The following is a 13,117-nucleotide window of genomic DNA, read 5'->3' on the forward strand; positions in this document are numbered from 1 at the left end:
GTTTGATGAATGACACTGCTAAGTAGAAATGAGCAAGTATGTGAGGGTTGTTGGTGGTTGTTTCATTGTCCACTTTCCTAGCTGCCACCAGCCACCGGACGCCACAACAGCACAGGCCAGTGTGTTGTGGCAAGACATAGGATGAGGTCATGTCTGCCGCATCTGACACATTGGGGAAATGTTGCAGTTTGAGCAACATGCAGTATCCAGACACTTCTGTCAGGGAAAAACATTCCACTCGTGCCGCATCCACCTTATTCACCTGACTTGGCACCTTGTGACTTCTGGTTGTTCCCGAAACTGAAGCGCCAATAAAAGGGATCTTTGTGCGCAGCATGTGTTAGGAGTGCAATACTGTATGGTAGTGAGACCTGGGCAGTAAAGGAAGAGGATATCTGCAGGCTTAAATGTACAGAAATGACAATGATCAGGTGGATGTGCCGCGCGTCCCTGTGTGCAAGGCCTGGGGGGGGGGGCTGGGTTATTATGGAAGAATTGAGAGGTAAGATGGGACTGAAATGTATTGGTGCAGTGATGAAAAGGGGTAGATTGAGGTGGTTTGGGCATATGGAGAGGATGCGGGATGATAATTGGGTGCAGAAAGTGAAAAGAATTTATATTGGGGGTGGGGTTGCGAGAGGCAGACCAAAAAAGATGTGGGATAAGGTCATTAATTGTGGCCTCAGGGTTAAGCGACTAAACAAGGAGGCTGCCATAAATTGAGCAGCATGAAGAGTCACCATTAGATGACCAAGGCCAACGCATGCAAACATGTTGAAATCTTAAAAAAAAAAAGAAAAACGAATGAAACGTTTTGAAATGATTGAAGACATCCAATCCAAGACAACAAGCTTTCTGAAGGAGATCAAGAAGGAAGACTTCCAGCAATGTTTCAGGCAGTGGCAGAGATGGTGGAATAAGTGTGTGTGTGAGTGCAGGAGGGACGTACTTTGAAGGGGACATCTAATGTATGCACCTAATGTTCAATAATATACTGTACTATTATTCGAATGTTCACCAAACTTTTTCATTGCTCTTCGTATAAAAGGTTGGGGTGAGGCTGGATCAAAATCAAGAAGGAAAAAAGTGGAAGAACTACAGACATCACACCAAGTGATCTGTGTCAGATCATCATCCATCACTCACATAACCTCCCACAATCAGTTAAGGTCTTTAACCTTAAGAAATTGCATATCCTTTTTTTTTCTTGTTGCAAGCAGATTATTTCATTCAATCTAAAAGAGACCCTGGTAGTGAAGAGAGCTATATAAAGCCCCTCAGTTCAAGACTTCTCTCCAAAACTGAGTAATATAATATTATCTGCTGATACTAACAATACAATAAAAGTATGTCACTGGACTGAAGGGATTACATGTCACAGGAGTAAACCACTGCAAGCAATACTATTGCTGCCAATCACAGAAAATTCTCCACGTTGAGCAACCAGTCAATAAAAATTATGAACCAAACTGAGAAGGCCCGCAAGCAATGTTGATAACCATAAAAAGTTAGTCAGACACGTCTCAAGGAGGGAAGATGAGATGCAAGGCACAGATGGTGAAAAAGACTGTGGTACAGTAGCAGATGGTGGCATACTGCAGCCTTGGTTATATACCGTTCCACACAGGCATTAGTTTTTGAGGGCCCATCCCATAAACTCTTGTGGACTCAAACTCACAACACAGCATCCTCCAAACATGAAATCAATAAAGTCCAAAACTGATCAAGCAACCAAGTCACCAGGTGACAAATGTATCAAGATATGATTCCCCCTCAACAAAACTGTCCATCAAAATTTCCTCAATGAGGAGAGGAGAAACTGGAAACATCATGAGAAAAAATTATATGATGAAACCATAACCCAATGACATGCGCCAAATTTCATCAGCAGGCTATTTATGTAGAAGTTCATCCAACAATAACACTGAACGCAAGCCATTTATATGCACTAAACTGTACACTCAAATTTCCCACACATATATGAAAACAGAATGAGCTAACTGGCCAGTAAAATTACATCATACAACACAACAAAACACTAAAAATTAACAAAGTACACAGTCAAATAGATTAATACAAGAATGGGTTAGGGCATGTTAGCAGCACTCTTCATTCTTTATGGTACTTAACAGAGCTTCCCTTATAACTCTGGCTGCTTAGTGACTCCTCAATCTCATCAGTGTATTTTCTTTAATGCACTGATGCTTTATATAACATGGGTTCTTGGTGAGTATTGCTGACACCTCAAATTAGGTTGGTTCTAAGCAGTCAAAGAATGAGGTGGGCTGGTACAGACTGACATAAAAGTATATTTACTAATGTGAATTCACATTTTACATTTATCTGCATTAGAGCTAAAAGGTTCTATTAACAGAAGATGATGGTTCAACATCCATATGTTATACTAACTTTATCAGTACTGTCAAATATGCTGATCTCAAAAGTTCTGGTTCCATGCATGACTGTGATCAGTAAGAATAACATGAAAATTTAAACAAGCTACATCTACTTACTGGGAATCTAACAAGAGCTCAACTGTCATTGGTAAAGGTATCAAAACTGCATATCTTACCATCCTATTGCCAAGTCGAAGTGGCATATCATCAGCTTTCTGCAAAGACAAAACATCCAACAGATTACAGCAAATAATCACCTGGCTAATGCTATGCTACACTGTGTGACTAAATTTATACTGGTCATCTTTGACTTAAAAAAATAAAAAAATAAAGAAATAAACTTAATTCAACAATATTCATACATTAACATATTAATATACATATATATATATATATATATATATATATATATATATACACACACACACACACAAAGTCCTGTAATCTGAATGGCAGGGGATGGAGGTTTCTTCAGACTATTGGGGGGGACTTTTGAAAACATTAGAAATATGTGTATGAACATTAAATTAACACTCAAAATGGTATGTGTTATTGTTTTAGACACCAGATGTGCACTGAAGTGTAGCTGAAAAGTTGCAGGCAGGTACATCAAGTCCAGGGGCATGTCCAAGCCAGATAAATCCTTAGATAAAGCCCAGAAATATTTGAAAATTTTCGTTTTGAAAAATTTGGAGTACAGTATTGGCATATTCAGATTACTGGTGGTCGGATTGGAGGACTTTTACTGTATACATATAGTATATGTATAATATATATATATATATATATATATATATATATATATATATATTAATTAACTGGAAAGAAAATAAGAAGCTGACGGATTTGGACTATGCTGATGATACAGTACTGATTTGCGTAAGTATTTATGAGATGCAGAGGGTGCTTGATTGTCTGGTGGAGGAAGGAGAAAAAGTGGGATTGGTAATAAATTGTGGAAAGACTGAAATTATTAATGTGAACGTGGAGAACCAAATCGATTGTGTAATTGGGAATAATATGGTGAAGAATGTAGAAACCTTTAAATATCTGGGAACGACTGTATCATCTAATAGATCATTAAACAATGAAATTGAGGAGAGGATTAGACAGGCTTGGCGAGCTGTTGGAATGTTGAAATCTGTTTGGAATAATAATATGCTTTTGGTACATACTAAAGTGAAATTTTACAAGTCCATGGTTAGACCAATTTAAATTTATGGGCATGAGTCATGGTACAGTACAATTGCAACAGATTAGAAATTATTAGGATTTGAGAATAAAATACTAAGAAGGATTCTTAGGGTAAAGTGGCAAGACAGAGTTACAAATGAAAGAGTAAGGGATATTACGAGAGTGGAACCAGTTAATGAATATATGAGACTGTCTCACACTGGAAGTGGCTGGGGCACATATTCAGAAAAGAAGGCAGTTTAATACAGGATGTGCCAGAGTAGACTGCTAGTGGAAGAAGAGGTAGAGGTAGGCCGAGGGAAACTTGGTTGAGGACAATGAAAAGAGAAGCAAGAGAGGAGTGTTGGTGGGACCTGAAGGAGATGGCAGGAGACAAATATTGGTGGAGAGAGCTCATCGAGGCCCTATGCATCCCGTGGGGTGCCACAGGAAATTTTCATTGCCAGACGCCATGTATCCCAAACGGGGTGGCCAAAGGCTTAGAGTTAATTGTTTTACAGGGAGGGGCACTATGGTCAGACTCAAATATGAAGTCCGTTTGGGTGGGGCCCGAGAGGGGATTTCCCTCTCTACAGTGCTGCCGCATCAACCCCAGTACCTATCTCTCTCTCTGTCATATGTCAGCTATTTACTATTTGAAATTGTATATTAAATATTCTGTACTTATTAAATATATTAAATAAGGCTATATAGTGCTATGAATGTGTCGCTTTTTAGGATAATAGCAATGATTTTTATAAAGTCCACACCACGTGACATCGTCGCTTTCCGACGTTGCCAGAGGTCAAGGACACCCACCTCAGACTACAGGTGACCGGTCACTTCCTGCCTGATCCCCACCCACGATGGCAGCTACTCTGACTCGCTCTCGTGTGCTCCACAGTCGGGAGAGAGAACTTATTTACAATGTGAACAAGTATTTTTTAGAAGAAAGATCAGAGAGAGGACTTATGCCTACTGGGGAAACCTCTATAACAAAAAAAATAAAAAAAAACGCGCCAAGACTTTTACCTCAGTGGTGGTGTGGAAAAAAGGTCGAAACAATATAGAAGAAAACACAACTTATAAATATATTAAAACTTTCTCAATCAACTGAGAGAGAGAGAGAGAGAGAGAGGAGGTTTGGCAGAGCTGTAGAGAGGGAAATCCCCGCGCGGGCCCCACCCAAACGGACTTCATATTTGAGTCTGACCATAATCCTTCACCAACCCCACACACGTAGGTAGAACGTTATCCCAACAGCATCTGGTGTTCCCAGGTGGTCACCCATCCAAGTACTAACCAGACCCAACGTTGCTGATTGACTGATATATACATATATATATATATATATATATATATATATATATATATATATATATATATAGTGTATATACGGTAATCTCCGTACTATCCGGACGCCCACTTTCCGGACACCTCACTTACCGGACATTGTGGGCCTGGACCTTCGGAACCCAAAAATGGCCAAGAAAGAAAAAAATCCCCAAAAATCTGAATCCTTTCCCACCCGTAATTTGAAATTGCTGCATGGCACCAAACATCTGTTTACACCATGGCCCCTTAACCCCTACCTTCCTCCCCCCTCCCCCCTCCCCTCTCAGGGTTGCCATTTGGTATTTTTCATTACCAAATGTGGATGAATTTGGTAATGAAAGATTCGTTTGGTAAAGAATCAGAATAATGCAATACCAAACGGATTCTTCACATGTATGAGGATACACAGGATGAAGATGGTAGATTGTTTGCTCTCTCTGATTAATCTGCTAGCTTACATAGCGTGAAAATAATCAACATGCAGTTAATTATAAGGAGAGTGATTACATGCATTTTCACTTGTATATATAATTAGTGAAAAATAAATGCTAGCTTTATGAATTTGGTAATGAAAGGTTAAATTTGGTAATGAAAACTGAGGAGTCTGGTAATGTGGCAAATGCGATCTGGCAACTCTGTTTCCCCCTCACCAACAGTTACTGCCTAACTTCAATCACAAGTAGGTGCTTATCGCAATGGATGCCAAACGTGCTTGTTTTTTGTGAATAAACAGTGAATAAACTGCAATACCTTGCCACCAGACCACACGGGAAATTAGTGTTGTGCAGTGTTAAGAAGTTAGAATTTAGAGTGCAAAGGATTAACTGTGGAGAGCAAACTGGCAGTTGAAACTGGTGTGCAATTAACAGAATGTGCAGTGATAAACAATTATAACTCACAGTGCAAAGAATTACTGTAAGTGCAGCACAACACTGGATTACTGTACGTGCTTCAAGAGCATTTTCACCACTGCCAAAGCCTTAGAGATGGCGGCCACAGACATGCTGTAAGTACCCTGGCTGAGGTACAGTCGCTTCTAATTCCTCATTCTTTGGTTCCTTTTCATTTATTTCATGCTTTATGTCCATTACTGGTGTGAATGGGGTTTAGGTTTAAATAGGTGCTATGCATGTCCGGCAGGGAGATTTTTAGGTGGCTTTCAAAGTTAGGCTGGGTTAGCGTCCTTAAGTACAAGTCCAGGAAGCTGGGACCCACTATCCAGAAGGGACCACTTTCCAGACATGCCTTTGGCTCTAGTATGTCGGATAGTAGAGGGACTACTGTATATCATACTGTATATCCATCCATCTATCATTCAATCCTATGTAACCCCACGAGAAGTAAAGAAGCCCGGGGCAAGGCAAGTTGGTCATGATATTTAAGATGACAGAGACCAGACTTACTCATCCCTGAGTGGCATTACTTGAGCAATAAACTCCAACCATCCCTTGGATATAAACCTTCACCAGCTCAATCTGATTGGAGTACTTTAATTATACACTAAACCACCAGGTGCCACAATTTGGTAATACAGTAAGACCTCACTATAACAGACCAATTGGGCCCTGAATCATTCTGAAAACTGCGAAATTCCAATAAAAGAGACATCCAGACTTTAACCTGCTAACCTGGACTATTTCTGATGTATCAGACATTAGCCCGGGTCACATGAATGGTTTTTAAACTGTTTTGACTACCATTGCGGTACTGTGCTGTGTTATAACTGGACTACATTAATAAATGGTATAATATATATAATAATACTGTACTGTACACTGACGAACAGTGTGGTGAACACAGCTGAAATGGTCAGGCAGTCTGGACAGCTTCTGGCTTTATCGGAATTTTTTCGATACATAGGAACTTAGTCCGGTAGCTCCTTGAGTCCGATAAAAGCGAATTCCAGTCTACTGAAGTCCGTTTTATCGAGGTTTTACTGTATGGTTGCAACCCAACTTAGTAAATGGTTTCCTGGTGTACAGGAAACCATTTGGCTTGTCACTCAGCATAGTCACCCATTGGCAGAAGGAAGAAAGAATGAAGGAAAGAAAGACAGAAGAGGGCGTGTAAAGTCACCTGTAGGCAGAAGAAGGAGGAAAGAATGGAGGAAGGAAAGACAGAAAAAGAAGGATGGAAGAGAGGAAAGGGCAGACACTCAAAGCAGCATTACATAAACTGAGTGGATGGTGAGCACCCCCACCTACCACAATATATATATATAGAGAGAGAGAGATGGATAGATAGACAGATACAGAAACAACAATGATTAGGTGGATGTGTAGTGTGTCTCTGCATGCAAGGTCTGGGGGGGCTGGGTTTATGATGGAAGAGTTGAGAGTTAGGATGGGACTAAGGTGTATTGGTGTTGTGATGAGGAGAGGTAGATTGAGATGGTTTGGACATGTGGAGAGGATGGGGGATGATAATTGGGTGAGGAAGGTGAGATGTGTTAATACTGGGGGTGGGGTTATGAGGGGTAGACCGAGAAAGAAATGGGACAAGGTCATTAAATGTGACCTCAGGGTTAAGGGACTGAACAAGGAGGCTGCAATGGATCGTGCAGCATGGAAAGCCGCCATTAGGTGACCAAGGCCAACGCATGCAAGCATGTTGAGCCTTTAAAAACGAAACAATATGTATATACCGAATATATATATACAGTACCCTTGTGTCCAACATGGTAATATTGTCATGCATGGGTCACGTGTTGGACCAAAAACGTGTTGGACAAACAATAGAGCTTATGGGGAAAAATGAATTATGTCAGCAACCCTAGGAAAAGTCACCCTAAATACCTACCATATACCTATACATATATTGGTACTATTGTAATTATAATTAATGGTGCTGTGCTATGAATGATAACTAACCTTTTAGGATAGTGTTGGTGGGCTTGCTGGGAATGGAAGGTGGTATCCAAGGCTGTAGGTAGTCCTACTGGGTCCCTGGAGGATAGCTGCTGGCGTCACTAGCAGGTAATGGCTGCTGCTCCTCCTCAACCTCCCTCATAAATCCTTCGAAATCACACTCAGAATCACTATCTTCGTCCACAGCCATGGAAGGTCCTGCTTCTGCCTGTCCTAGCACTCTGTAAGCCTTCACTGCTGCCAGGATCTTGTCTTGGTTTTTTATTATGGTCCTCACGTTGGCTTCATTCATGTCGTAGGCCTTGGCAATGTCAACTTTCCTCTTCCTCTTGACGCTTTCTAGCCTGGTGGCCTGAGGGAGGTGCCGATGCTTCTTGGGGTTCTCAGAAGGCTTCCTAGGCATCGTGAGCAGGGTAAAATGCAGTAACAAGGGCAGAAAATGCAGCACGAAAAAAGCACCTTCCAATGCAAATTATGCTACTGAGTGGCGCTGTGGCGGGAGAAATTTAAACAAAACATCACGTGACAGCAGAAGCGTTTTTAATTGGGTGGCATCACGATCACGTCACGATAGCAGGCGGGGAAGGCTACTTGATCAGAAGTTTTCATTGGCTATCATCATCATGGGAATGTCCGGGGGTGATCGTGCTAGAGATGAACTCTGCGGATTTCGCCCACTTCTCGAAGCTCTGTCCGTGTTATGCTAACACACTCGTGTTGCAGTAATTAAATCGTATTAAATAATACTAATTATTTGCTCTCCGTGCTGGACGTGAATCGTGCTGGACTAACGCGTGTTGGACGCGAGGGTACTGTATGTATGTATGTATATATATATATATATATATATATATATATATATATATATATATATATATATATATGTATATATACTGTTTGCAGTAAAAGTCCCATTATTCGGCATCTATGGGACCATGATGATGCCGAGATATTGGATTTGCCGAATAATCAAAAACCTACCCACTCAGTACCTTCTATATATTGGTGAACACTGTTATCACCACTTATGGTATTACAACTGTATTTGGAGAGAGTACTGTATACTGTACAATACTGCAATCAATACAGTACTATACCTGAATCTGAAATAAATATACAGTATATATATATATATATATATAGTAATCCCTCCAATATCCGACGTAATAAGAGCCATAGGCAGATCTGGACAGTGGTCCCATCTGGATATTGGGCCCCAGTTTATGAACTCGTACGTATGGACCCTAACTCAGAGAAACACCTATACAACTCCCTCTGGACATGCATAGCACCTATTTAAGACCCAAATCACACCAACAAGGCACATAAAAAGACCGAAATAAATGCAAAAGAAGCATAAAATGAGAGTTTTGAGGTAGGTTCATACAATATTCAACATTCTGGGTACTTACAAGTGCCTGGCTCCTGGACTGGTACTTATGGACCCTAACCTAGCCTAACTCAGAAAAACACCTTCCTATTGCACATGCATAGCTCCTAACACCCTATTCACGCCAATAAAGGACATTAAAGAGTGAAATGAGGTGTTTGAGATAAGTATAGTATGGAAAAAAGTACAGTATGAAACATTCTGCCTACTTACAGCAAGTCCATGGCCATCTCTCAGACTCTGACAGTAAGAAGGATTTCCTGAAGCACTTCCAGTACACTATTCATGAAGTCTTGCACTGAATTAGTCAATCGCATTCAGAAGTCCATTCTCTTCACAGTGCGCACTCTTGTCTAACTAATGCTCCATTGTAACTTACTAAGTGTTGCACTCTGCACTTTAACTTTTCCCACTCTTCTAACCATTTTCTAAAGCAAAACCAAACAAGTCTATTTACGTTAAATTTTGTTCCAAAATTGTCTTCTCACTCACAACTGTAAATCCTTAACACAACACTGTTTTTTTTCTCTGAACAACACTGTAAATTCCCGTGTGGTCTAGTGGAGAAGTTCTTGCTGTTTAATCACTGTCAGAGTCCGAGAGTATCACTGGCAGGTGACCTAGGGGTGCGTCGCTGGGTCGTGGTGATGGCGTACCCACTGCAGACGACTCTGAAGACAGACGCAAACTCACGTCGAGCGATGACTCCACCATGGCTGATGTGCTGGGCTGTGGCTCAGAGCATGAGGGCCTGTCTTGGGGAGGCAACGGAGTGGAGCCAGGGCTGGGCACAGCAGGGGTCACGGGCCTGAAAAAACTCTCAATCGTTCATTGATGCAAGGAACGACGATTCTGACGACTGATGATGCGCTGCCTGAAAGCAAGCACTTCCTCCACAAGTCCCAAGGGAGCACTTCCTCCACAAGTCCCAAGGGCCCCATCTCCCTGTCGCAGTCCGGGTGTTCCAGGTAGTCAAGAACGAACTCTAGGTGTTCCCGGAGTGCGCTCAGCTTGGGGATGGCTGGAGTAGTGTCCTGCTGAGAGGAGTCCGCATCATCGTCGCCTTCCTCGTTGGAATCTTCAAGCTCGGTACTGACACCTGCAACTGAAGACGTGATCTCGATATCAGACAATGTCTGATACCCAGGATCGTCCTCGTCGTCATCCAACCACTCACGCACATTGTCCACATCAACATTGTTGCCATGCGTACGTAGCCGTGCATGGAAGTCATCCACGTCAAAACCTAGAAAATCGTACTCCACATCCGTTCCGAGAAGCAGATGAGACCAACCATTCTCTAGAGTCTTGACAGGGACTTCCTTCCATGCACTGGCCCAGTTGTAGAGTGCAGACTTGATGTAGCGGTGAAGGTTTTCCAAAGTCCGCTGGCCTCGTGTGTCCTGTCCCTCCCTGCGCTTGTCCTTGTCCTCGAGAACAACCATCACCTCGTCCAGGAACTTCCGGCGGTACAGGCGCTTTGTTGCCACGATCACTCCTTGGTCCATTGGTTGGATGAGAGCCGTCGTATTAGGTGGCATAAACATGCACCTAATCCGGCCATTCTCAGCTACCAAGTCCTTGTCACACGGGTGGGCAGGTGCACTGTCGAGGAGGAGGGCCTTTACCTGGTCGCGCGGGATTCCCAGTGTCTTCATCTGGTAACTGATGACCTCCTTGACGAAGTGGCGGTGGAACCAGTCTTTGAAGATCTGGGCTGTAAACCATGCCTTCAAAGAATGGTACCAGATGACAGGAAGGACATCCAGCACTCCACGAAGACACCGAGGCTGCTTTGTATGGCCAACAATAACAGTGCATGTCGTTAGCATTGGCACAACACAAACCAGATATCCGTTCCTTGGAGAGCTTGCAGCCAGGTACACGCTTCTCCGTCTCCTTGGCTAGAGTGTTCGTTGGCAAAGAGCGATAGAATTAACCAGTTTCGTCAGCATTGTACACTTGACCGAGAGGGAGGTCCTCCCTGTCGATCAAGTCCTTCACCTTGTGCCGAAATTCGTCAACTCCATCCTTGTTAGCGTCCAAAGCTTCGCCATGAGCTTTACGGTTGGTAAGGCCATGCCGTAACTTGAACGCGAAGAGCCAACCCTCGGATGCCTTGAAGTCTAGGGCATCGCGAAGCCTTGCGAACTTCTCAGCAGCAGCCTTCAGCTCCGTTCCACATACCATTACACCAGCAGCACGTTGCTGTCGATACCAAATCAACGTGGAGCGGTCGATTTCAGCAGATCTGGGAATAAACATCACCTTCCTCTCCATGTTGCGTTTGCTTCTCGACGAGAAGTCAGCTGTGTACTGCATGAGTTTTTCTAGGGATCTCTTGATATCGAACAAAGTAGATCGGGCCAGGTTGAACTCGCGGAGGATGCGGGAAGAAGACCACCCCGCATCTACTTTCTCCAATATCTCCTGTTTCTTCTCCAGAGTCAACACCACTCTCTTCCTCTTCTCAGGCGGCGGGGCCATCATCACACACACTAATAGGAGGCCCGAGAGCAGTAGGAGTGCCTGCAGCAGGTAAGGCACCACCACAAAAGCGAGCACGTGGGCAGCCATAATGACGAGCGTGCACTCACCACGAGAGACAGGTGGAAAGTGGGGAGGATGCAGCGGCGCTCTATCGGAGATCAGAGGAATGACGCGCCACAACAAAGCTGTCCCGCGCTGCGCACGGCAAGTTCAATTTACAGGCAGGAAAAATCCCCCCCCCCCCAGACCATTTTGGGAATGTTGGATCCCGGGACAATTACATCCGGTTAGTGGGGATGTTCGGATATTGGGTGTTCGGACATTAGAGGGATTACTGTATATATATACAGTGAAACTTCAAATTTCGATGGGCATATGTATCTAAAAATCACCACGAAATTCAAATCATTGAAATTTAAACTGAACTTCTTACGGGAAAAATTAGTTTGGGTCAGGGGCCTCCGAACCTAAGTCCCTAAAATCATGATTTTTTGCCCACACTTCCTGTAAACTATATGAACTATAAATGTCGTTGAATAACTGTAGTTCTGCATTATATTGCCATACTGTCAGCAAGTGTATACTTGGTGTATTTCTACCCTTTCCTGTATTGCCATTTCTCCTTTGGCTGGAAGATTTAGAGATGCCAGGCTGCTCTCATACATTACCACTGCTACCCAAAGAACCACTCTTACTTGTTATCTTGAAACAGGTAAGTTGCAATGAAAATACATACAACTAAACTGCAGTGAAATGTATGTCCACATATGGAAGATACAGGCTGAAAGTACAGCACTTGACTGTAGAGGACTGGCTGTTGGCAGGACAGTCGCAAGATGGCCCCCGACAACAGAGCATCGCCTTGCACGTAGCTTGTTGCTGGTTATGCCTAGCCCTTTCCGGGAGCTCTTGTCCTTAAACATGACTATTTTTTATCTCAGACTCTACTGTTCATTTCTATGCTGCGCCTTATACGGTATTCATAATTACCGTACTTCTCTTCGTTTCAGTATTCTGCCTACTGTATTTGATAACACCTGTAATTCATTTTGTTTTAGTATTTCTACTGTTGATTTTCTTTCTCTAATTTCTCTTGTTATAGCTTCGAGTTATTAAAGTACTGATGAATTAATATTAAGTATCCCTACGTCAAGTGGGGTTGGTGGAGGATTAGTGCCCCTCCCTGTAAAACAATTAACTCTAAGCCCTTGGCCACCCCGTCTGGGATACATGGCGTCTGGCAATGAATGAAAAGGATGAAAAATATTTATAAAATGATGGGGAATCGTCCAGGGTGCGAATTGTCCTGACGGGAAATCGTCCATGTTTTGACGGGGAATTATCTGACGGGCAAATTGACTTGACGGTGAATTGTCTCGGAACCATATCATCGTATGCTTCATATACTGTATGAATAAATGATGATGATTTTCATGCTCTTCTTTACACATGTCATATACGATATT

At 42.7% G+C, this 13,117-nt stretch overlaps 1 protein-coding gene across 3 annotated transcripts in view; it reads right to left on the reverse strand.

Annotated features, from left to right (window-relative positions):
- Positions 1-13,117, reverse strand: part of rump (heterogeneous nuclear ribonucleoprotein rumpelstiltskin) — a 155,540-nt gene that overhangs the window by 99,910 nt on the left and 42,513 nt on the right. For all 3 annotated transcript variants that reach the window (XR_013896845.1, XM_080270153.1, XM_080270152.1), the window contains exon 5: positions 2,573-2,611. Coding sequence is in view for 2 of the 3 variants with exons in the window: in XM_080270153.1 (XP_080126279.1) it covers positions 2,573-2,611 (39 nt within the window). In the remaining variant the exon portion in view is untranslated. The remainder of the gene's footprint in view (positions 1-2,572; positions 2,612-13,117) is intronic.

The sequence above is a fragment of the Coenobita brevimanus genome, chromosome 39 (assembly GCF_032717465.1).
Source record: "Coenobita brevimanus isolate Jiangsu-jjx chromosome 39, ASM3271746v2, whole genome shotgun sequence".
Taxonomy (NCBI): Eukaryota; Metazoa; Arthropoda; class Malacostraca; order Decapoda; family Coenobitidae; genus Coenobita; species Coenobita brevimanus.